The sequence below is a fragment of the Armigeres subalbatus genome, chromosome 3, assembly GCF_024139115.2.
Source record: "Armigeres subalbatus isolate Guangzhou_Male chromosome 3, GZ_Asu_2, whole genome shotgun sequence".
NCBI classification, from domain to species: Eukaryota; Metazoa; Arthropoda; class Insecta; order Diptera; family Culicidae; genus Armigeres; species Armigeres subalbatus.
Window position 1 is genome coordinate 202,765,834 of NC_085141.1, and position 27,358 is coordinate 202,793,191.

The following is a 27,358-nucleotide window of genomic DNA, read 5'->3' on the forward strand; positions in this document are numbered from 1 at the left end:
TGGAAACAAATTTTGGACAATTATTCTCTTTTATTGCTGCTTTCTTGCCTTTCCACACTCTGAAAAATCTTCACGTCATATTTACCTGAAAACGAATGTGGTTCTCATCCATCATACTTTTCACGTAAGAGTGACCTGAATGACAAGTAACCTGAACAAATTTTAGTTTCCTTGAGTTACGTGATTTATCCGGTGACTCTGACTAGATCTTCCAGCACTAATGACGTGAAACTTGAAAGTAGTTACGTGTTTGATCAGGTGAACCTGACGTGATTTGTACGTACTGGTTACGTGAAATTTTAGTGAAAGCTACAAGACAGCAGGTAACCGCTACATGTTTTGAAATGTATTGCAATATAGTGATTTTGGAATGAATACAAAAATGAAAAGGGAATGCCCATAAAAGGGAATCTTTTTCGCGTTGTTGATCCATTGAAACATTGAAATGCCGTCAGTTGGAGTTACCGCAGAAACACTTTTGAAGAAAAAAAAAGTTATCGGCGGATTTTGAATAGAATTTATCAAATTTGTTGATAAATGATGTCAAATTTTAAAATTAGTTTCTTGCTAGAAAATTGCCAATATTGCCGCTGTTAACTAACCAAAAAGTAGTGGAACAAAGACTACAAATTTTATACTAACGCGACTGGAAAACTGTAGCTCTAGACATCCATGCAGCTTCCTTTTTTCCACATCATTTTTCAACGAATCTAATAAATTTTAACCAACCTCCGTTGTTTTTTTCCGAGGAGGAAAAATGCAGGCACGGAAAATATCCACCAAGATCAGGGTGGCCAGATTATATTTTGATAAATCGGTAGCTTGATTGTAGAAAACTCGGTAGTTATCGGTAGGCCGGAAAAGTATCAAATTATATGAAATGGTATAATTAGAGCGCATTTAGCCTCATGTTGAAAATTTTCATATGAAGTTTTTCAAAGATTTACATTACAATTGAGAAGTTCATTTTTGAGAGCCAGGGTTTATTGTTTGTTGATATGTACTTCACTAAGTAAAATCAGTAGTGATTAAGTTAAGATTAAATCAAATTACCTAACATTTTTCTAATTTGAATCTGAAACTAGCTACAAGAACATAGTCCAGCAGTGTTCTTTTTATGCTTGAAATCTATTTCAGTATAATTATTACATATGTTGCTGCTCAGAAAAGTTTCACTTTTGTAAAGTGGATTGGTCTGCTTATCATATGCATTTGCAAACAAAATTAATCTTTCGATTTATTTGTAAAACGAATCCGCAGAACTAAGGAAGCGGTATGACAGCTTCAAGTATTACTTAGTTGTTTCTACGCTTCAAAGAAAAAGCTTCCAATCTAATAGAAATCTCAATATCCATGGTTGGCAATGGCAATTTGATTAAAATTTGAAAAAAAAAAACTAGACTGCAAAAACAAAATCTTGCCGGGCAAAACTTCCTTGGCTCCAAACAATCCTATATTCATGAAATTTAGTGAAATTTTTCGTAGAAAAATTCCCATAACATTACTGTTCAAGTTACTATTAAATGTTGATCAAACCTGAAGATAATTTCAAGTAATAAATGCAGATGATCCTCGAACCATCTTTGTCAAGGATGCAGTAATATCTGCTAATTGACTGAAATAATTTAAATCTTTACGATGACGATCATTTATAAGAAAGATTATTATGTTAACCGTGCTTTTGTTTGGCGGGTTGAAAATCGGTAGTTCTCGGTAGGAATTTTGAAAAATCGATCTTGCGTCTGTGAATCGGTAGGTGAGTCAAAAATCGGTAGGACTACCGAGAAATCGGTAGGTCTGGCCACCCTGACCAAGATGCACCTGAAATATCACTTACACTGAAAACCAAAACTACCCAAAAGTGAGTTGTTTGCACTCAAAACCGTGGTTTGGGCCAATAACCCAAATTTGAGTAAAATGACTATTCTGGCACTAGGTAGTTTGACTTTAATCCCATGTAAACAATTTACCCAAAGCTGAGTTTAATTTATCCAAAGCGGACCTTAATCAACCCAAAATAGAGAATATTGAATTTACTCAAATTTGGGTTATTGGGCTGAGCAACCCAGGGGTCTGATGTTTTGGTTGTGTTTTCGTAGTGTAGATGCAGTCTCGTTTCTTCTGCTTGTCGTTTATGGAACTGTCAGTGTGGAACGCACCTATCTCTTTCTTTCCCATGATTCTTCTTATGGCTGTCAGTGCGGAATTTTCTATGTTGGCTACGAAATGAACTGTGGTGGAGGTATACAAGTGTCAGTCCCGTGGAGCAACCTCGGTGAGGTGTTTGCATCTTGCTCTAGTTTTGATAGCAATCATGGGAAAGAAAGGGAAAACTACCCAAATTTGGGTAAATTTTTTCTGCGATATTCTCATCAGTGCGTATATTGAAGTTTGGGTTGATTTATCTGTCCGTGTACCTCCGCGAAGCCTCATTATGTTTAGGTTATGTATCTGTCATTCGTTTACGCAAATGCCGAAGCTGCAATCACACTAACACAATCTCACTTAAATTGTTTACGTGGGTATACAGTCATATTCGCCAAGATTTTTAGTAAAAGTTACGTGAATTTCTGGTGAGCATTACTATTACTAACGTCACGTAACAATCGTCGTTTGTTCAAGACAGACGAGTTACGTGATTTTTCACGTGAATATGACGTGATGATTTTTTAGAGTGCAGTGCAATGGGCAGCAAAGGAATTCGTTGAGAGACGATCTTCAAATTCTAACTCGTAACAAATCCATTTTTTTATAATTGGTAACTTCAATGCCAAACATCGTTCATGGAATATTGCTCAAAGCAATTCCAACGGTAAAATTTTATTTGAAGATTGTTCTGCGAAATATTATACTTCTCATTATTCTAGTGCACCAATTTGTTTTTTGCCAGTCGAAATCCTTCAACAATTGATTTAGTTTTAACGGATTCAAGTCAGCTGTGTGGTCAATTCCTATGACATTTGAAATCTCACAAGAAGCCATTTATAATCCAATAAGCTCTACTTTTAATTATCATAGAGCTGATTGGGATCTATATATAAAACCCTCCCCTAGGATATGTGATGGGTGGGCTTACGTCATTAGCACTGAGATGGCAACCAAAGACATATCCTGTCGTGGTGGTATCACATGTTGAATATTTTTGTTTGGTGCCGCGTAACATATCTGACATTGACGCACTGATTTGTGCATGTGATCCAACGAACATTGTATATTGGAGTCTTGAATGGTAGTGGTAATGGCAGAGGCCTTTCTCATCAGTGTTATGATGTGATTTCTCTTCTTTTCGGCAATACTTTTCTTATGCGTTTTCTTAAATCTAGCTACCTAGGCCAGTCCAAAATATGATCAAGTTTATCGACATTATTAGGGAATTTACTGTTGGATTTACTGAGTAGAAGTTTTATCAAAACTAGAAACGTGGCACCTTTTTGTTTTTTTATGCCTCACTCTAATGAGCCATCATTAAAAAATACCACAAATTATAATGATGCTATACAATTATACATACAATCTAACAGCGGCTTCATTCTCGATAATTTTTCACCAATATATAGGGAATATGCTTGATTAAGCTTTATTTGCCACCGAAAAGTGAATCCTGTAGCTGACTCATAACTAAACATTAGTACATTATAGATAGTAACAGTTACAGGGCTGTTACTACAGTCGCAGATTTCGCGATTCTCGCGTTTTCACGAATTTCGCGGATAATCTCTTCCAGTCGCGATTTTCGTGGTTCCTTAAAATGCTGTCGCGAATATTGCGGTTTTATATTCACGCACTTTTATTGGGTATTCCATTAACAATTCTTTCTGAGAAATTTCCGAACGAATTATTATAATAATTTTAGGAAAAAATCCTGGATGTATTTGCAATGAAACTCCTGTAGAAATCTCCGATTTAAAAAAAAATCCATGTGAGTTCTTTTGGACATTCTCTCAAAATTCCTTTACGAGTTCCTTTGGAATTCCTTTGTTTACTTTTCTGCAGTAATTGCTTCGGAAATCACTTTGCAAATTCATTCAGAAACTACTTCGGAAATTTCTTTGGAAAATCCTTCAAAAAATTTCTTTAGGAAACCTTTCCAACTTTTAAAGGAACCCTTTCTTTAGTTCTTTTTTTAAAACAAAATCTTTCGGAAATTCCTTTATTTTTTTCAAATATTCACTTGGGGATACCTTTGGAAATCATTTTAGGAAATTCTAAAGGAAGTATTCCTTTGCAAATTTCTTCAGTAAAAAAATTCCTTTGCGACGTTTATAGAAATTTTCTTTCGGAATTCCAATAAGAAATTCATTCGGAAATTCCTTTTGAAACTCCTTCGGAAATTTTAAATCCCTTTGCAAATTATTGTATTAATATCATTTCTATAAAAAATGTCTTTGGAAATGCTTTGGAAACTTCATCAAGAGTTCCTTCGAAAATTAATTCACTAGTTCTTTCGGAATTTCCTTCAGGAATTCGATTGGAAATGTTTTCATGGGATTTTCAATTCTGTATTCAAATAACATTTCAAATATCGTATGAATGTTTCTGCAGTCTTCACGATATTCCGATAAACAGACTGCTCATATTACAATTCTGGATCTCCAGAAGCCCTTTTTTTTTCTTCCTAAACAATGGAGGGGGAATCTGCTCAACAGACATCCTAGGTTGACCAGGAAGTGCGGGGTTAGAGATCACCGAGGGAGGCAGGACTACATCCCCGACCCGCTAAACCGTTTCCATTGCCGCCAAGCCCATAGTCCCTTCGGTACAACCAGAAAGTAATGCTTCAAAGGGGGGCCAGTGCACAACGCACCCTCGAGGTTAGCTGCGTGTCCTTGCAGCACCGAACATCGTAACACGCTTTTTTAGAAGAACACCATGGTATCGTGCCAGCGCGTTGCCGGCTTTCCAGGTGGCCTTACCACGCCCTATGTCCTCGGAAGGTGGGAAGGGTCGACTTCGCGCCTGCTTCCCTCAGCACGACTGGTATCAAGAATGATGATGCCGCGTGCACCCCAAATTGACCTTTCTGCGATAGGGCCTATTCGCCAGCACACAGAGGGACTTGCCGACGCGAGGCCTACGCCTGCCCCAGCCTTGACGAGGACCCCTTTCCGTCCTCGGGCTCGGAACCCGCCCGGTTGACCGACGCCGCGAAAGCGACGATACCATGTTGTTCTTCGCGCGGCCACTTTACACATCCTCCGAACTAGGTTGTCCGGGTAGTGTCCAGACCACATGTGGCAAGCATGTGGTCACGCATTGCGCGAAAACGTGAGCACACGAACAACACGTGTTCCGCCGTTTCCTCTAAACCTGCGCACACCAAACACTCGGGCGAGGCCGAGCAAGCCAGCTGCGTTACCTGCACTTTGATTTTGCAGCACGCTTAAACGCCGGGCACATCGAACCCCCCATGGGGTGCTTGCTGTTCACAGCTTTGCTGGAACAAATCAAACAATTGGGAGGGTTCGTGCAGCATTGTGCCTTATGTCCCTCCAATCCACCGCGTCGGCAGAGATTGCTTCTGTCAGGGTCTTTGCAGTCCCATTGCTTGTGCCCCGGTTCCAGGCACTTGAAGCAAACTTCGGGTTGCTCGTATATGCGTACAGGGCATACCGACCATCCCACCTTGATGCTCTCTAACTTGACTACCTTGGAGGCGTCCGCTGCAGATAGCCGAACCAATGCTACCTGCGTCCCTGCCGGACCTTTCCGTAGCCGAACGGCTGCGGCGGGCGTCTCCACTTCACACTGTCGCCGCAGTGCCGTGGCGAGCTCTTCGACTTCAGTGATCTCGTCCAGGTCTTTAACCCTTAGATTCACCTCCGTCGTGAGTGCCCTCACCTTGACCGTCTCGCCTAGGACCTCCTCCGCCAACTTCTTGTAGGCGGCGCCTTTTTGCGAGACGCCCCGCTTCAGCTCGAGTATCATCTCGCCCATCCGGGTACGTCTTATTCGACGTACGTCGGCGCCGAGTTCACCGAGCTTGACGTCACTCCTCATCGCCTTTAAAACATTCGAGTACTTAGCCTCGTCCGCCGTGATGACTAGGGCATCGCCCCTGGAGCGATTGGCGCCTACCCTAGACTTCTTGCTACCCTCATTCGCCTGGGCCTTCTTTTCGGCCCTTGACGTCTTCGGTTTCCTCTTGTTCTTGACCAGGGTCCAGGAGGCGTCATCCCCCTTTATTTCCCTGGTCTGGTGGGGCTGAGAACTTTCAGCCTGCCGTAACCACCACCGTCTTTCCTGAGTAGACGGACCTTTCCAGGTCCTTCCTCCCCCGGTTTTGGAGGTACCTGACCGGGGTTTAGCTTCCCAGCCCCACTACCCTTGTTCGGGGTAGTAACCCTCCGCGTTTTGGAGCGGCCCCCAGGGAGCTCATCCTGTGGATACTGTCTCCCCTGTTTTTGTGTCTGCTCCGTTGGAGCAGTCACCCCCGACGTACCCGCAAATACTTGAGCCTCAGTCTGGGTAGACTTTGGCACCACCGTCTTCGCTGGCACGCCTTCGGTCGATTCGACCTTGCCCGAGTCCGCGAATCCTTGGGCCTCAGTCTGGGTAGACCTCGACTCCACGGACTTCACGGGTTTGCACTTGGCCGTCGCGACCGCCCTCTCCAGCTTGGCGTCCAACATCGACTTTCGAAGTTTCTGCAAGCTCCTCTTGAGGTCATTGTTGCCGTTGCCACAGATATTGATTGGGGACTAAACACTATCTATTAGATGGAAACAATGCACTCTCCAATAGTCCAGATCTGTCCTGCCCATGTCCTTGCGAATGCTGGGAAAGGGGAAGGATGGTTAGTTTGACACCTACTTGAGAAAGATGCAAAGAACTCTACGACCTCTCATAGGTGCCACGGGAGGTTTTGTAATTGTTAGTGTGGAAGGTTATAACAGTAGGAATCGTGTAGAACATGAAACACAGAAAGAATTATGATAGAAATACAAAGTATGAAAGGAACGAGCCTGGAATTGAACCCACGACCTCCTGCATATAATGCAAAAGCGGTTGCAAAACCACAGTGCAAGTAACACAGCTAAACCTGAACCACTGTGATGCAGCCCAGCAACTGCTGTGTCAGACAGTTGCTGAATGGGGGACGGCTATCGCCATCTTAGCGGATCATCACCGGGTACCCGCCATGAACGGTAATTGGCTCACAGATGGGTCTAAAATTGCGGCGATATGGACAACGGGGAAATACCCAGTCCAAGAGTTGGTGTCTTCGACACACAAGGGCTTCGTCATAGCCAAAGTCAACGGGTCTTCTTCTGCAGCTGCTATGCGCCTCCTCGATGATCGATTGAACAGTTCGATCGTATGCTGCATTGTTTAACGGCTAACTTGATGGGGCGTAGGCCGGTGGTGAAAACGGGGGACTTCAACGCTTGGGCCATGGAATGGGGAAGCCGTTCCATGAATCAACAGGGGTAGATCCTGCTAGAATCACTGGCCATGTTGGATGTGGACTTGACCAATGTCGGCACCAAAAGTACCTAGCTGGAACGGTTCCGAGGCGATTATCGACGTTACGTTCTGGAGTCCTGGCCAAACGAGTAGTTCGAAGTGGAGGGTAGATGATGGCTATACTCACAGCGACCACCTGGCGGTTCGCTGCAGTATTGACTATACGACCAGCATTCAGCGGACGGAAGAAGCGGCGGGGCCTAGCCCTCGTATGTGGAATATATCGTACTTCGACGACGAGGTGTTTAAAGAAGCGCCGCGAGCACAATACTCTCGGTCTGAGCGGCGAGCAGTTGGTAACAGTAGTCTCGCGTGCATGCGATGCCACCATGCCTAGGAAAGTCCACCCTAGGAATGGGAGGCCACCGGCCTACTGGTGGACTCAATCAATTACGAACCTGCGCCGCGCCTGCCTACGGGCACGGAGGCGGATGCAGCAAGCACGCACAGAAGAGGAGCGTGTTGAACGACGGGTGGCGTTCGTGGCTGCTAGAGCCGCTCTGAAGACTAAGATTAGATCAAGCAAAAAAGCCTGCTTCGAGGGCCTGTGTCAAAGTGCCAACGCGAATCCATGGGGTGACGCCTATAGGGTCGTAATGGCCAAGACACGTGGGGCTATGGTCCCCACAGAACGACCTCCAGAGATGCTGGAGAGGACCATCGCGGAGCTCTTCCCACGTCATGACCCAAGTCCCTGGCCTCACTTTGTGGAGCTGCCAGGGGCCAGGGTGGCCGACGAGGTAGGAGGAACCGTGGTGAACCTGCGAGGATTACACAGTCCTTTAGTGTAGGTAAGGCGCCAGGACCGGATGGTATTCCGATCCTGGCCATCAAAGCGGCCATTGTTGAGGCTCCCGAGATGTTCAGATCTGTCATGCAGAGATGCCTGGACGAGGGAGTCTTCCCTGAAGCATGGAAAAGGCAGAGCTTGTTCCTATTGCCAAAGGCGGGAAAACCACCGGGGAATCCGTCGGCATATAGACCAATATGCCTGCTTGATACGGAAGGTGCTCGTAAAGATCATCCCCAACAGGTTGTTGAAAAGCACGGAGGGTGCGGATGGTTTATCGAGTAACCAGTTTGGCTTCCGAAAGGGTAAGTCGACCGTAGACGCTATCTTGTCGGTTACCAAATCCGCACAGATAGCTATCCAGCTTAAGGGGAGGGGAGTTCGCTATTGTGCAGTAGTGACTCTCGGCGTGAGGAATGGATTCAATAGTGCCAGTTGGGCAGCTATTGCAGATGCGCTTCTGCGTCTCGGAGTTCCCGAGTACCTGTACAAGATTCTCGGGGAAGCTACTTCCAGAATCGAGTACTGGTATACGACACGGAGGCGGGGCGGAAGTGCGTTGGCATAACCTCAGGGATTCCGCAAGGTTCCATACTGGGTCCGGTGTTAAGGAACGTCGTGTACGACGTTGTCTTGAGGTTGAAGTTCCCGGTGGGCGTGGTAACCGTCAGCTTCGCTGACGATATTACGCTGAAGGTCTACGGTGAATCGATCGAAGAGGTGGAGTTGACTGCAGCCCACTCGATCGCAATTGTGGAGCAGTGGATGAGTTCCAGGAAGTTAGAACTGGATGAGGTGGTTGTTATTACCAACCGAAAGTCGGAGCAACGAGCGGTGATAAGGGCAGGCAACTGTACGTACGTATAGGCTTATGTGCTTAAGAGTTGCGTGCGTGTACTTTGCGTCATCACCGATATTATGCCTATTGAAATCGTTATCGGTGAAGACATAGAGTGCTTCGAAATGCGCGGCACGAGAGGCATCCGACTGTCAGGATGGCCTCAATGGTTAAATGGTAGCGTATTTTATTTATTATCAGACTAAGGCCGGAGTGGCCTGTGCTGCATATAAAAGACTTCTCCATTCAGCTCGGTCCATGGCTGCACTTCGCCAACCACGCAGTCTGCGGAGGGTCCGCAAATCGTCCTCCACCTGATCAATCCACCTTGCCCGCTGTGCACCTCGCCTTCTTGTTCCCGTCGGATCATTGTCGAGAACCATTTTCACCGGACCATGTCCGAAATTCTGGCTACGTGCCCGGCCCACCGCAGTCTTCCGATTTTCGCGGTGTGAACGATGGATGGTTCTCCCAACAGCTGATGCAACTCGTGGTTCATTCGCCTCCTACACGTACCGTCCGCCATCTGCACCCCACCATAGATGGTACGCAACACTTTCCTTTCAAAAACTCCCAGTGCGCGTTGGTCCTCCACGAGCATCGTCCAGGTCTCGTGTCCGTAGAGAACTACCGGTCTTATAATCGTTTTGTAGATAGTCAGTTTGGTACGACGGCGAACTCTATTCGATCGGGTAGCGTGCGTGAGATAGTTCCGCAAAGGGTAGATGGACACATAGGTTGATACCGGAGATAGGTACGTGGGTCAAGAGGCGCAATGGAGAAATCACTTTCCACCTGACCCACATCCTTACAGCCTCGGCCTCGCCGGAGTGTCCGGTGTGCGCAGATTTAGAGGAAACGGCGGAACACGTGTTGTTCGTGTGCCCACGTTTTCGCACAATGCGTGACCACATGCTTGCCACATGTGGTCTGGACACTACCCCGGACAACCTAGTCCGGAGGATGTGAAAAGATGAAGTTGGCTGGAACGCCTTTTTATCGGCTATCGTCCAAATCGTCTCGGAGCTACACAGAAGTTGGCGCGTGGACTCGAGAAATGGCTAGTTCAGGCGCAGGCGTTGGACGTCCAACCCATGAAGTCTGTTGAACAGATTCCGCCTCCATTGCTTAGGAAAGAAAAAAAAACCCTGATTGGTCCACCTAGCGGTGTTTGTGCCTTTCTCGTACATTAGATATATATAAAAAAATTGAGTGAGAATTTCTTAGCGTGTTTTTTGTATATAAATCGTATTTTGGCCATAACTTTTGATGCCATAGTCCGATCTGGCCAATTTTCAATAGGAAACAATGGGACAGGTCGAATGCAACTTATTGCAAACAAGTCGGATCAAGATAAGTGCCTAAAAGATGAGTGAGTTTGAATTTGCGCACATACATACACACACGCACACACATACACACAGACAGACATCATCTCAATTCGTCGAGCTGCGTCGATTGGTATATAACACTATGGGTCTCCGGACCTTCTATCAGAAAATCGTGTTGGAAGTGAATATATAGCCTTTTCACTACACCTCGGTGTACGAGAAAGGCAAAAACACGTACACACAGACATCACCTCAATTCGTCGAACTGTGTCGATCGGTATATAACACTATGGGTGTCCGAGCCTTCTATAAAAAGTTTGTTTTTGGAGCGATCATATAGCCTCTTCGTATACTTAGTATACGAGAAAGGCAAAACAAATGTATTAAATATTTAGGAAGATTTTATCTATTTATTTGAATTTGTTGTGGCTTTTTATGCAGCACTAGTTTTGAAAACTCAACGACAAATTACTGAAGTTAGAGAAAACTAACATGATTTTCTTATGCGTATACTGCCGTTATACGCATAACTGTCCCATGTATATAGGGAATTCCAGCAAACATGGGCCAAGTATGCATATAACGGCAGTATAGGGGCAGTAATACGCTACAAACAATCCTCCGTTTGAAAGGATCCCTTTAGTGACGTCCGTACGTCTAGGTACCTTGGCTAGCTCACCTCTTCTGCTATCTCTCAGGGTCGGCAACTGGCCTCGGGAGAACTCTTGGAACACTACCACTTACCGATTATAGAAAACGATGAACTACCACATATTCGAACAAGGCCACATCCATATGCTCTTTCGTTTTTTTTTAAGATTAGAGATTGAGAGAGATTGATTTGAACAGTTTATTCGGGTTCTTAGCTACAAAGAGAGAGAGAGAGGGGGGGGGGGGTTCGTTGCAGCGCTGTTCGGTGATGTTGGGGCCCTTCTTTGGATGGCTGGGATAGACACGTACCTTGGAATCGGGGTTCGATTACTATGACGTTGTGTTGGTCCATTCGTTCGGAACCAACGATGATTTTGCGGAGATGTGTGCCGTCGGCGGGGAATTCTGCTCTTGTAAATCCTCGATAATAGCATGGCTGTTACAGCGGACTGAATAGCGGTGGAAGTTTGACCAACCTGGGCGTCATGACATAGCACGCCCATAGCACCGATTAGGATGGCGCGTTAAACAACAGCGGCTGCCGAAAAACATATCAAGATTTTCTTGCACTTTCTCGCGGTCATTGATCGCACTGAGATCACGGCTACGTCCTGGCTAAGGATCTTCCGCTTCACCACTCGCTGTCTCGTCGTTATCAATTGCTTTCGACTGCTTCCACTGATTATCCACACGATACTCCTCACATCATCTATCCAAAAACCCCATTCGCCTCCAAAAATCCATTTTTGTCCCCTTTTCATTTATCAGCTATCTGTCCTCTTCCATCGGATCTAGTAGGGCTGTCATTTCTAAAAAGCTAATTTTGTTTCGAATTCGATCGTCCCCTCAATAGCAGTATATTTTATAAAGGCGGTGTTCAAACTTAGGGTTTTTTTTAACAATTCTAGAAGGATTTTAATTTAAATTTACTCGCAGATACTAATTTAATTTATTTATCAAGCTTATCGTAAAATAACAATTGTGAGCTCTAATGGATGCTTATTGTTTCGATTTTTGCGAAATCGGTAACAATTATTTCCTCCGTGGAGAAGAAAAATTGTTTTTGCAATTTTTCGTCAATGCCCACGACCAATGTCAGCTAATCACAATACAGCATGGTTATTAAATGACTGGATCTTATAGTTAAACCGAAATCGAGTTTGAGAATAGTGGTTAAGCCTCTATACAAAGAATTTTCACCCTTCCTACTGGTTCATTTCAGCTGCTTCGCGGAAAATAATCGTACATTTCTAGCTTGTTGTGTTACATACTCCTTATTACAACTTCATTGAAGAATGTACAACAATTGCATAATCTCATTCATTCAGCATACATACATACTTGTTGGGCGCGCCCCATTTTCCATTCACATAACTTACACTCTTACACTCACTAGCTTTTAGAACTAATCGTTAAACTTATGAATAACTAATCCCGTGACTAAATAGACTACCGTCATCTGGGATAACAGATGAGCATTGTTGTAAAGGCAATACTGCCTCTATTAGACAAGTGCCCACTAAGCCCGTGACAAATTAAGTTATCGTCAACTGAGCTACATACTAATGGTGAAGGCAAATCTACCTTATTTCCATAATTTCTCGTTACACGAATCCGCGTTGTACGAGCCTAACTAGAATCTTATCTAGCTGAGCATCCATGCTTTGCAAACTAGTATCTTAACAGGAGCTCTGCTAAATGTATCTCATTAAAAGAGATGTAAATCGTTTTTGATTTCAATGTTGTGCAGGATCATTTATTGTGTAAAATTATGTGCTACTCTATCACAATTGACTGCACTCATTCTCGTATTTAGCTCTCCCTCTACGACTACAGCATATTTGTCTAAAATTTGAAATCATCCTGAAAATTTCGTTTTATTAACTATTGAGTGGAAACTTAGATATTTTTTTACCAAAGATGTACTCCAAGAGGCATGCAAAAGCCACCGGAAAATTAATCGTTCGTACCGATAAATCTCGACAGTTAACATTCGTTTTTAACTACCTAATGGTTTGCTATTCTTGGACCCTGTATAAAAGATTTCTCTTGATACTATGCCCACGAAAATTTTAAATTCTGTTGTAACAAAAAAGTGATTCCTTATCCCGTCTGTTATATGAATTTGAGTTGACGAATAGTAAAATTTATTGCTTTCTACGAGCACTCTAGTTGTATTCATTTTTTCGGAGAAATGGGTTTATTCTACTAAAGCTTTAAAATTATTTGATCTAATTTCCTGATCGGTTCTATTCAACCCTGTTGTTGGTATACAATAGAAAGTTTATGAGATTTGCTGAAAATACGTGTTGCTCAATACTAACATTAGGGTTACTCAGACTAAGACCCAGAATAACCACTCGCTCAAGGGCATTGCAACTGAATGACATTAAAAGCTGAGTTATGCCTAATTCGTTACACTAATACTAGATAACAGCGTTTGATCTTCATGGAATTATTAATCAAAACATTGAATGAATCGTTCACAGGTGAAGGGATCGCAACAAGGAATTGTTTTCTTGGAAGACAGAACTTGTTCAAGCCTTTTCATTCCTTCGTCCACAGCCTACGACAACGCTAGCCACCGATAAAACATCAATTTAAAATATTTGTAAAATTAACAAGATTGGCTGAATAGTGGATCGTTATATTATCAGCTTAAGTTATCTTGACAAGCCATTGCTACTTCTACCGCACGTGTACTTATTGAATGAAGCAGTAATTGAGCATCCACACGACAAAAGCAAAATTGTTACTTTCTAAACCCACGACGCCAGCAACCTACCGTGAAGCTTCAGTTAGGCAATAAATCTCTGAAAGACTTTTTGCTTCTAATCTCAACTGATAAACGAGCTGTTGTAGTTACCTGATTCAAACAGTCATCCAACAGGTCATGCATGTAGTATAATAAAGAACGACTGTATCGAGACAAGTGACTATTGTTCTCGAGTCTCCCCGAGGCTGGATAAAAATATTCTAATTGGAAGATTGGAATATTTTATTTCACGGAGGATCGCCAATTGAAAGGATCCCTTTAGTGACGTCCGTACGTCTAGGTACCTTGGCTAGCTCACCTCTTCTGCTATCTCTCAGGGTCGGCAACTGGCCTCGGGAGAATTCTTGGAACACTACCACTTACCGATTATAGAAAACGATGAACTACCACATATTCGAACAAGGCCACATCCATATGCTCTTTCGTTTTTTTTTTAAGATTAGAGATTGAGAGAGATTGATTTGAACAGTTTATTCGGGTTCTTAGCTACAAAGAGAGGGAGAGGGGGGGTTCGTTGCAGCGCTGTTCGGTGATGTTGGGGCCCTTCTTTGGATGGCTGGGATAGACACGTACCTTGGAATCGGGGTTCGATTACTATGACGTTGTGTTGGTCCATTCGTTCGGAACCAACGATGATTTTGCGGAGATGTGTGCCGTCGGCGGGGAATTCTGCTCTTGTAAATCCTCGATAATAGCATGGCTGTTACAGCGGACTGAATAGCGGTGGAAGTTTGACCAACCTGGGCGTCATGACATAGCACGCCCATAGCACCGATTAGGATGGCGCGTTAAACAACAGCGGCTGCCGAAAAACATATCAAGATTTTCTTGCACTTTCTCGCGGTCATTGATCGCACTGAGATCACTGCTACGTCCTGGCTAAGGATCTTCCGCTTCGCCACTCGCTGTCTCGTCGTTATCAATTGCTTTCGACTGCTTCCACTGATTATCCACACGATACTCCTCACATCATCTATCCAAAAACCCCATTCGCCTCCAAAAATCCATTTTTGTCCCCTTTTCATTTATTAGCTATCTGTCCTCTTCCATCGGATCTAGTAGGGCTGTCATTTCTAAAAAGCTAATTTTGTTTCGAATTCGATCGTCCCCTCAATAGCAGTATATTTTATAAAGGCGGTGTTCAAACTTAGGGTTTTTTTTTAACAATTCTAGAAGGATTTTAATTTAAATTTACTCGCAGATACTAATTTAATTTATTTATCAAGCTTATCGTAAAATAACAATTGTGAGCTCTAATGGATGCTTATTGTTTCGATTTTTGCGAAATCGGTAACACGTTCCGGTAAACAACCTGGCAGGCTTCCGGTAACGCTCAACACCCGTCACCTATACCGGTGGGTAGTAGGTTCAGATGAACCATTCCTGATTTGCGGGCGTTACAAGGCATCGGAGTCAACTGTTAACAAAGGCACCCATGGGATCACAAGAGGCGACTGTCTACAACAGGTAGAGTTACCGCTTAAGTCGGTTCATTTTCCGACGCTATCGAAGAAGGATTCAACAACGCCTAAAAACTCACCCGAAACCTTTTAGGAACGAAAGGATTGCCTTCATCCATGCTTCTCAATGACGAAACTGCTGACACGCAACAGGACTTTTGCAACCTTTTTTCGACAAAATTTCAACTTGGGAGGTTCAACCTAATGGAGGTGCGGAAGCGAGTCACGAGCTTCATGACTTCGTACAGGACAAGCACAATGTTCACATGAAGATCAAGCTTCTAGTGACGAGCATCAAATCCTCTGTTAAAGCTGCCGAGTACGATCAGATCGTGCTCAAAAGAAAAGCGGAATCAGCTGAAAAAGCACTGAAAGATGCAGCGGAGCATACAACAGTCGAGGCACTGCAGACACCAAAACTAGTACTAGTACGAAACTGCAGAGCACATACTGTTCGTATGTCCTCGTTTCGACGTCGAAAGAAGAGCAATGCTAGACGTTTGCGGCCGGGACACAACTCCAGATAATCTTATTCAGAGGATGTGTCAAGCGGTGGAGAAGTGGAACGCAGTCTCGACTGCAACCACTCAGATTGCCTGCATCTTGCAGAGAATCTGGCGCGCCGAGTAACAATCGACAAGCATGACTAACTTGTGATTAGTTAGTTAGAGCGAAAGTGCCGAACGCGGAGAAGTGTGTGAATGGTCACCGAGATCGTCACCTCGAAGCATGGCAGAAGTGTGAATGAATAGGTGTATGTATGGACTGCACACGCCGCGCTGGGAGTAGCGCAGGAATGTTGGTTCCTGACTACTGATACCCCGCGGCGTGGCAGAGGAGTGTGGGTGAGCATCCAACTCAGTCTCACATGGTACGAAAGGAATGAGTTGAGTTGAGTTGAGCTAGTCTCATATGGCATGAACGAGGTGAGTCAGACTCACATGGTATGTCAGAAGTGGGAACCTAAGCGAAATGTCCCACAAGGGATGCCAGAGGGAGTGTTAGGTCGAATGACTCGAGTAGTATGTGTCAGCGCAAACTGAATGAAAGAGGTGAGCAGTCTCACATGGTATGATAAAAGTGGGCATACAAGTCAGTCCCACATGGCATGAAAAGGGTGGGCACAAGAGTCAGACCCACACGGCATGATAGAGGTGAGCACACAAGTCAGACTCATAGGAGCGTTAGCGTGTGTGCAAGCATGGAGTGCATGAGCGTGAATCAAGGGTTTGGGTGGGCACACAAGTCAGACCCACACGGCATGACAGAGGTGCAACAGAGTATGTAGGGTGTGTTTGAGGGTGCGATAGAGCGAGCATCCAAGTCAGACTCGCATGGGACGGGTGCCTGTGTGAGCGAGAATGAGCCATCCCCCAGAAGTAGTACTGGGAGGTAGTTCCTGGGGGAAACGATGGTGGAGCCCAAGGGAGTTTAGTCGGTATTACCGGTATGGTCGAGTCCGACACTCCAGTACACTTCCGTGTGGTAGTTTGGCAACTACAATGCACGTGTACTGGGTTAGTGTGTAAATGCATTCTCCCTTGTGAAAAAAAAGACATCGATGAGCCCCCGAAATACTCGCACGGATAAGCGAAGCAGAGACACTCCAGGAGTGCAGGGTCCTGAAGAAAAAGCGAAACTTGCAAGATTGTGCTAGCGTACTGAAGGAAGGCGTTAAGAACGTTAGTTTTAACGTTCTGAGCAACACTTGGATTTTGCGTTTTATCCGGTCAAATTTCATGCACCGAACATACCAAAACAGTGTGACAAAAAAAAAATTCACGCTGCATTTTTTACCTGTTTTCTTAATCAGTAAACTGTTTCTTGCTGCTGCGTCGTCGAGTCTTGTGCCGTCGGTGGGGTCAGCATTTTCGTGAGCTTTCTTGTTTCGGCTCATGCGCAGCGCAAACATAACATAATCGAGTTTAATTACCCGTGACGCACAGCCTGGAAAGAGTGCTAGCTATTGGTACTGGTGTATTAGTTCTAATCTCTAAAATTAGCAAAGAGTAATGAATTGAATATTTGCCACCAAAAACGGTAATACGTTGTGAAATTATTGTACGAAAACATTAATTGAGCGGAGAGAAAATAGTAAAAGCATGGGCTGACTGTCGTCTGCTTGGTTTGGCTGTTACTGCAGCTGCCGTGGTTTTGTTTTTCTGTGATTATATGGAAGAATGAATGGTAAACATAAATATCAACCATTCCCGTCCCTGCTTATCGTCTCCCAATAGCGAAGATCAGAAGACCAGCGACGCCAGTGCAGATGTGTTCGGACAAGCTGAAGATCATCGTGGACGGTTTTTCCCAGCAGCATGATTCTACAACGTGGCCGCCTACACCGTACGAAGATGAATACCGAGTAACCATTGCAGGTAAGCAATTCTCCAGCGACGAGCTGTCATCAGTGGCGAAAGGTCCGAAGATGAAGAAAGCTCCGGGTCCGAATGGAATTCCAAACGTGGCTCTAAAAACTTCACGGAGGGCGCGAGATTGGCTTATCGGAGAATCAGTTCGAATTCCAGAAAGGCAGATCGACGATGGCTGCAATTAAGGCGGTCGTTGAAGTTGCAGAGGAAGCATCCAAGAAAAAGAGGTGCGGCAATCGGTTCTGTGCTGTAGTAACGATTGACGTCAAAAACGCGTTTAACAGTGCCAGCTGGGAAGCCGTCGCCGTAGCGCTGCATTAAATGTGGGTCTCTGTCTATCCGAGTTCAGAAGGGTGATCCCTCTGTAATTGGCACACTCTAGTCTGTGCCCTTTCTCAAATATTGGGTATAAGAGGCCAGGCAGGCAGTTCTTCATTCTCCCACATTTTTTGGATAAGTGGTGGATCGATTGATGCAGCTGCTCACTTCCGTGTTTGAAAAACTCTACCGGAATCTCCTCCTTTCCAGCAGCTTTATTGTATTTCAGCTGATTTTTTTCTAGATGTTTCAGTTCATTGTAAACCAAGTAGCACATTGCGTTAAAGGTTAAAGTATAACCCAAAGGTTGCCGAACAATTTTGCAGAAGAAGGTACATTGCTGGAACGTCTACCAAAAAAAGTTATAACGCTTCAAAGATTGATTGTTTAAACCATATGCAAAAACAGTGGCGTCGCGTAAGCATATGCAACCTGTGCACAGCACAGGTAGCAATTTTGTCCCTAACATTTAAACCACAGACAAACAGACGTAACAGCTTGAGCAATTTCTTTGGAAATCCATCGCTCAATTACTTTACCACCACCCTACGTGTATGTTGCACAAAATGAAGTTTAGTTCAACAAAGTCAACAGAAGGCGCTAGTGTAAGATGTCAAATATTGTAGATCCATGTCTGAAACTCGATTATGCATATATACAACATGTGATAGATTTAGTTCGGAAAAGGCATTGGAGGGTAACCGCCTCCTTCGGTGGGCTTTGATCCCACGACCCCAGTACGATAGACAGGTGCTTTCCCTACTAAGCTACGAAGGACCTCCGTCGTCCTCCGCAGCTTAGCGGGTACTGATGAAACCGAATTCCCAGCACCAGGTACCAGCCGAACTCTCGCAATACATTTTCAGAACTAACTCTCTCAAATGTATTTTTGTACACATGCCAACCAAGTAGGATGAGTATTTAGCATTGTCCGGCTCCTACACACTTGCTTCATCAGCAACGGCGCTCAATGAAGTAGGGTTGTGCCAGTTGGTCGTGAATTGGTCTCTTTCAAATGCCGTGTAAACATACTTTTTTGGTCTGCCCTAACCGGAGATATCAAATTATGAAAAAAAAAATTGACAGAAAAACGATTGTAACTTTTGATCGGAAAAAGATATTGAGCATATTTACCCATCAAAAGCTGCATTTTTTTGAACTCTTAAAGTCACCTGAAGACGACTTTTTCGAGAAATCTAAAATAAAAAAAGTAGAATAAAAAAACTGTTTTTTTGAGGTACACCCCAATCCAATTAGGTAAAATTGCTCTAAATCAGCCAACTTAAGATCTACAGAAAAAGTTTTTTTTAGCAAAATTGATTGGAATAAGCTGCGCTACAACTTTGTAGAACATAACATGTCAATATACCGATAAATAAAAAAAAAATTTCTTTTTTTTGTATATGATGGGCCACCCTTTTTTTGGTAGCACCATAATGATGGCCTTACTATTTCGAACAATTTTGTAGAACAACAGTTTTTTCTAAAAAATATAGTTTTGGCGTAAAATGCATCTTTAAGCGTAAATCTGTATCCTGGACCATAGTGCATTGTCCGCAAGAACTAGCGAATATGTAAACGGGCCATATGGGTTTAGAAATAGACGGCGGCTAGTTGGATTATTTTTGCTTGTGTGCAGCAGCAGAAATGATTGGCTTGATGGGTGCTTGAGGTGCAAATCGGTGTTTAACTTAATCTATAGATAAAAAAAACACATTAATAAAGAATAAAAAAAATGAGGTACAAATAATAAACGAATTGAACGGAGGGTTTTTAGATGTCCATTTTGCGTTCAATACAAGCGACTTTCAATTCACTTGCCTTGTCCAAACTTGCAGACGTCGCAGATGAGATCTAGAAAAGTGAATTCAATAATTCAGTTGAATTCAACTGACTTTCCAAAAGTTGAACTTGTTCAACTTTCTTTTAGTTCAAGTGAGTTGAATGACGGTTGTTAGACGTTCAATTCGCATTCAGTTGTTCAACTCACTTGCCTTGTCTAAACTTAGCATAGGTATGTGTGGATTGTTCTGATAACACATTTGAAGAGCAGCAGCATATTGGCCAAGTTGAAGAGACGATCTCCGGTTGATCAGCGAGTACAAGCATCAGACCATTGAATTTGTTGATGCTTTGATATTATGTGTTCATCAAAAAGCAGCTTTTGGTCCATCGTCAGTCCCAGATATCTGACCTCGTTCTCCCACGGAATGTCAATTCCGTTGACTTTAACTGGAAAACGTGTCGGAGCCATCTTTTGCCCGAGTTTCCGATGCGTTCGTTTCAATACGCCATTTCTGTTGAAACTTTTCAAGCTTACTGGGTGCATGTTGCAGTTTATAGATAACTAGCTTCATTTTCCCAGGCTTTGCTCGGGATTGAAAAGTGAATTAGGTATAGGGGAAGTGCACCGGTTTTGGCCAACTTAGTGCCTAATTTGGCCCACCCTGAAAAATACATATTTTTCCAAAATAATCGATCAGTTGAAAGCAGCGTTGAAGCGTGAGGGATATATCTCTTATTGGAACTAATAAAACCCTTGCGAATTGTTTTATTTTTGGAGTTATTCGCAAAATTGGCCAAATTAGGAACATGGCCAAAACCGGTACAGTTCCCCTACAATTCAAATGTCTAATTCTACCACTAAACGCACAGAAGCAGATCGATTGACAGACAACTAGATCGATACAGGGGTTATTATATTATATTTTCTAAGCATTTTTTTTCTGTCTTTTTTATAGTGCTTTGGAGAGTTTGATAAATTTTGCCTACAGCGGAGTAGTTAAAATCGACAACCAAAACGTTCAAGGACTCATGGTTGGTGCATCATTCCTGCAGCTAAACAAGGTCCGGGATGCATGTGCAGATTTCCTTAAAGACAGGTATGATCAGTTTTCGGTGAATTTTTTGTTTAACCTAAGTTTGTACATTATTCAAACGTACTACGGGCTATTGCTATGAAATTCAGTTCTGCACTTTTACCACCATACTAATGTAAAATACTTTTGTATTCAGGTTCCATCCGCAAAACGTTCTCGGTATCCGTCATTTTGCAGATACGCTTGGATGCGCGCAACTAGTAACTGCAGCGGATCGCTACATACATCAGTATTTCTCCAAGGTCGCATTATCTGACGAGTTTATGGGGCTGAATTTTGATGATTTGATTGATATTGTTCGTCGTGATGAGCTGAATGTTCCAACTGAGGAACGTATTTTTGATGCCTGCATGAAGTGGGTTAAATTTGATCAACAGAACCGCGGTGTTTATTTACCCAACATACTGGCCAATATCCGTCTACCGCTTTTGTCACCCCAGTTTTTAGCCGATAGTGTAGCGACGGAAGAATTGATTCGTACATCGCACAAGTGCAGGGATTTGCTGGATGAAGCACGTGATTTTCACCTGATGCCGGAACGTAGGGCACTTGTTTCTGCATCACGCACTAGGCCCCGATGCTGCGATTATGTTGTTGGACAAATTTATGCCGTTGGAGGTAAATATATCTATTTATAAGTATAGTATAGAAGCTTATAACTTTGGCAGGCTTATTTCCGGTACTGAAAGATGGATTTAACTATAATAGACCTCATTCGAGTTTGGAAACAAAGCCATTTAATATTGGCAGCATTCGATTCTGGCAACAATTTTTTTTTTAAATTTTTTAATTTATTTTAGAAATTGCTTATAAACCGCGAAAATCTAATAATTCAGCTTGAGCTTGAGCTTGAGCTTGATTGACTGCTCGTAGTTGCTACTCCATTATGACCAGATCAGCTGTTCTTGCACAGGGAACCAACAGATGTTTGCTTGGGACTAGCACACATCTTCAATGTACAAGTACTGGTGATCTCATTTGTTAGGTCATACTGGCGCCTGCCACGTCAGAATGCAAGTCAATGTAGGGAAGGGGAGGAAATGATGATGCAATCACTCGCCCACTGCAAGCCGAATATACCTCTGCACTTGCCACGAGTTCATGCGGAATTTGTTGGAATTTCTGGGTTAGGTTGGAGAGGCAGGGGTCCGTCTTGGTTAACGAGCTGCCAATGTGATAGATAGGAGAAGGTAACTGATGGAATTTCTAATTGGATGTAGGAAACGAACTCTATAGTTCATTTCCAATTCTAGCAGATTACTGTTAGAATACTCAAGTTGAAGGTATAGGAATAGTAATGGAAACGGTATGGAAGTCCATTTCCAGTTCTAGCGATTGCTAGAACATAAGAAATAAAGAGAAAGATAAAAAGTAGGAGAATGGAACGGAACTGGGATTGAACCCATGACGGCCGCGCAACGCAGAACACAATAATTCGGCCGACCGCGCGATCGTTCTGCTGTCCGAAACATGAGAGATCACGCACAGAACTGATTAATTTTATTACCGGCCGCGCAATGCAGAACACAATAATTCGGCCGACCGCGCGATCGTTCTGCTGTCCGAAACAAGAGAGATCACGCACAGAACTGATTAATTTTATTACCGGCCGCGCGATGCAGAACACAATAACTCGGCCGACCGCGCGATCGTTCTGCTGTCCGAAACAAGAGAGATCACGCACAGAACTGATTAATTTTATTGCCGGCCGCGCAACGCAGAACACAATAATTCGGCCGACCGCGCGATCGTTCTGCTGTCCGAAACATGAGAGATCACGCACAGAACTGATTAATTTTATTACCGGCCGCGCAATGCAGAACACAATAATTCGGCCGACCGCGCGATCGTTCTGCTGTTCGAAACAAGAGAGATCACGCACAGAACTGATTAATTTTATTACCGGCCGCGCAATGCAGAACACAATAATTCGGCCGACCGCGCGATCGTTCTGCTGTCCGAAACAAGAGAGATCACGCACAGAACTGATTAATTTTATTGCCGGCCGTGCAACGCAGAACACAATAATTCGGCCGACCGCGCGATCGTTCTGCTGTCCGAAACATGAGAGATCACGCACAGAACTGATTAATTTTATTACCGGCCGCGCAATGCAGAACACAATAATTCGGCCGACCGCGCGATCGTTCTGCTGTCCGAAACAAGAGAGATCACGCACAGAACTGATTAATTTTATTACCGGCCGCGCAATGCAGAACACAATAATTCGGCCGACCGCGCGATCGTTCTGCTGTCCAAAACAAGAGAGATCACGCACAGAACTGATTAATTTTATTACCGGCCGCGCAATGCAGAACACAATAATTCGGCCGACCGCGCGATCGTTCTGCTGTCCGAAACAAGAGAGATCACGCACAGAACTCAAACCGCGAAAATCTAATAATTCACAAAAAAAACTAGTGTCAAGGCATAATCCTTGGATTTCCAAATCAGAGTAAAAACTCAGAATAATCCACCTAGCGGTGATGGTGCCTTTCTCGTGTATTATAAAATGTAACAGAAAAAGCACAAGAGAGATCAAAAGTGCATTTTAGGGAGATAGTTTTAGTTTTTTCCATTAATTTCTATTTATTTGCGTTAATTTGAATGCATTGTAACAGTATTTGAAAAAAAAAATCAATGTTGATTTTTTTTCCAAGGGAAAATTGGGGAAAAACAATGTTTTTTAATAACTCCGGAACGCAATGGCCGATTGGGCCAGTTTTCAATAGCGAAAAATTAAGAAGGACTCCGCGTCGAATGCAACCTGTTGCAAGTAAATAGGATAAGCCCTAAGTACAGAAAAGTGTGTCTCACATTTTCTTGTACACACACAGACATACATACAGACATCACCTTAATTCGTCGAGCTGAGTCGATTGGTTCATAACACTATGGGTCTCCGAGCCTTTTATCAAAAGTATGGTTATGGAGTGATCCTATAGCCTTTACGTATACTTAGCATTACGCGAAAGGCAAAAACTGATTAAACCCCGAATTATCATAAAAAACCAAAAAATAGAAACGATTCGATTTTGGCAACATAATGTTCCGAACGTGTTGCCAAAATCAAATGGGGTTTGTAGAACCTCAAATTTCAGAGTCTCGGCCACATAAATAAGTACAGAAAACTTCTACATTGGGACATGACATGTTTACTAGCACTAAACTGTTCTAAGTTTCGTGTAGGTATATGGTTTAATTAACAATACGACTACCGTGATAAAATTATTGACGCGGAGTAGCATGATTAGAAAATCATGGTAACTAAATTTAAAAACAGGCGTCTTTTGAGCGATTTTGATAATAATTCTTTCGCGGATGTCTTATCCATCTCATCTAGTTTCACCATACTGGTGAGTTATGTTTCTAGGGATGTTCATTTTTTTCCTAGAAGGGTGTAAGTAAGGATGTTTTTTCTTTCTCGTATACTTGTATACTTTCTCGTATTATACGTATGATCATTCCAAAACAGAACTTTTGGTAGAAGGCTCGGAGACCGATAGTGTTATATAAGTATCGACTCAGCTCGACGAATTGAGGTGATGTCTGTTTATATGTATGTATGTATGTGTGTGTATGTGTACACAATTTTGAAGGCACATTTTTTCAAATTTACAAATTTAGCATTGGCCGAATTAACCGTAAAAAGTTCCATTGGACGAGGAATCCGGCCTTATTGTTTGCTAATGAAAATTGGCCAAATCGGACTATGGGCCCCGAAAGTATGGCCATAATATTTTTTTATACATAAAACACGCTTACAAAATCTCTCTCATTTTTTTATTGTATCTAATGAACGAAAAAGGCTACAACACCGCTAGCTGGATTAATAAGGTTTTTTTTTCAAAACATAGTAAATTTCGATTTACATGACAACTTCAATGTGAACAACAATTACAGCTATACAACATGGCACATGATATAGCTTTGACAATACTTTGTGTAAACAAAATGTACCTTCTGAACTTCCCAAGCGATTGCTAAGTGGCATCTATACTAATGAAAGCTTTTTTCTTAATCTTTATTAGTGAGGTTTTTAGCCCTAGACTAGTTCACCTCAGAAGACTAATGAAATATGTTATGTTCAATTTGATGAAGAAAATAACGAAAACCTGTCTTGTCCTTGCTAGTCCCTAGAGCTCACGTGTATGATTTGCAAGTGAGCTATACCCAAACCAGTTGCTCTTGGTTCCCCAATCTGTTCTGGACCTTCGATAAATTGATATATCAGGTCAACTACTCTTGAAAAAACGACAGCTACAATTCATGTCCATGCAAGGCCATAGAAAGCTCATGAATAATATTCGAAACTCAACATTGTCCAAAACATTGTTCTATATTTCAAAAACTGTTCTGGAATTCAGATCAATTTGTTCTATCAGGTCAACTGCGCTCGATTTCCATGGCATATCCATTTACTCCCTGGAGCTCACGCGTGTGATTTGCAATTCAGTTATACCCAAACCAGAAGTTCTAGGTTCTCCGTGGACCTCGGATAAAATGTTTTCCCAGGTCTACTACTCTTGATGAAGCGGCGAAAGCAACCAATTATGTCCCTGCTAGTCCCTAGATCAATTGGTTTACCAGGCCAACTACGCCTACTTGAAATCTGACAGTATTCAATTGTGTCCATAGTACGTAGAGCCCAATGTTAACATAATGTTATTCTACTCAGTTCTGCCCAAATCCGATGTTCCTTCTTAGAAGTCTGCGCATAATTTTCTTCTTAATTAGTCACCGGCCGGGTAGCACGTATATTAATTTTGCTCCGCTTAACTGAACCGCGCGCGTTTTAAGTTGTGTCGATTTGTTATTGCTACGTAAGTGAATCATGCCGTGCGATATCAATAACTGTACCGTGAGTGACGATAAACACGTATGGTGTTGTTTCGGGTCGTGTGGTAGAAAGTTTCACGCTGCATGCGTAGGTACCCAGAGGAATTATGAGCAACACATTCTTGCTTATATGCTGCCATTGTGCTACGAATGCCAAAAGCGCTTCGTATTGGAAGTTAATTTTGAAAAACTTCTGAGTCAGCAGCAAGAGGCGATTAAGCACAATAAGTCCCTTATGGATGCTAATCACAAGTTAGCATCCGTTCTCAACCAGCTAAACATTACTGGATGCTTTGAGAACATTGAAATGGACATTAATGAGTTAAAGAAGGAAATACAATCTTCTACTCAATATCAAAGCAATATGGGCAAAAAACTCCTGATGTTGATGAGCTAAAAATCACATCACGTCACTGTTCGATTCGTCATTGCAGTCGACGAAGGAAAATATGGCCGACTATGCAAAACACTGTCAACCGACTTCGCCAAAGAATTGAACCGAATATGTAATGAATTCGATAAAGTGAGTTCGCTAACAATTGGAATGGCCAACCATTGCGAGGAACACAATTCAAGCCAGAGTGAATCTACCTCAACCGACGCCATCATGAATGAATTGAAGTTGCTATCCAGCACAGTCAACGCTCTGAAAAGTGACTTGACTCCTACGGTATCAACTCCAAATTTAATGGACGAACTGAGTTCAGAGCCAGTGATACATCCGGAGCTGACTCGCAATGATCTAGATGAAGCTTCAGCTGAAAACGACACAACAACCTGGCGTGTAATGGGGCCAAACAAAGTGTTGTGCTCTGAGTCTGAATACGTAGAACTCAAAAGAGCACAGGAGCAAAAAGCGATGTGGCGTAAAAATAAGAATAGCAACAATACAAACAATAACAAATACAAAAACAAAAACAACAATAATTTCAACAACCAAAACAAAAATAGCAACTTCAATATCAACAGAAGATACAACAACAATAATTTCAACAACAAAAACAATAATACCAGCAACAATAACTTCATCAACAAAAGACACAACAACAACGACATAAGCAGAAAAATGGTCAACAGAAGCAGAAACAACAATTTGGAAACAACGACAATAATCACAACCATAATCGCATGAACCACAATGATCGGAACAGCTTTATGAACCGGAATAAATGCGGAAATAATAGCAACAAGAATGTCAACCATAATCACAATCGTAATGGATTTCTCCCCCCGGATAAGGATTTGCTTACAGCAGCAAAAGCCATGTTTTCGGGACCAGTTAAAAACCGCGGCATAAATTTTCAACGAGGAGAAACACTGAACCCTAGTCATGACAGTTCATCATCTCCCAATTGGGCATTTGGACCGGCGCTAAGGAGCTCATTCACAAATCACTGTTCTTCGTGCTCCTGCCAACAGACGGGTTTTTAAAGGAATTGACGCAGTCAGGAGATGCAGAAAGTGACCAACAAATAGTACTACCGATCAACTTAACGCACTCATTGGAGGAAGTCGTAGAAAATTGTAATGGTATTGACGAACTACCAAAACTTCATCAAACGCACAGGCAACAGAACTACTTGTATACTGTCAGAACTTCAATCGTATGAAAAGTGCTATCAAAATGAACGAAATACATA

General features: G+C 42.9%; 1 protein-coding gene across 1 annotated transcript in view; it reads left to right on the forward strand.

Annotated features, from left to right (window-relative positions):
• LOC134226764 (kelch-like protein 18) overlaps positions 1-27,358 on the forward strand; it is a 121,504-nt gene that overhangs the window by 10,810 nt on the left and 83,336 nt on the right. Inside the window, exons 3-4 of the mRNA XM_062707736.1 lie at positions 20,742-20,882; positions 21,016-21,497. Coding sequence (XP_062563720.1) covers positions 20,742-20,882; positions 21,016-21,497 — 623 coding nt within the window. The remainder of the gene's footprint in view (positions 1-20,741; positions 20,883-21,015; positions 21,498-27,358) is intronic.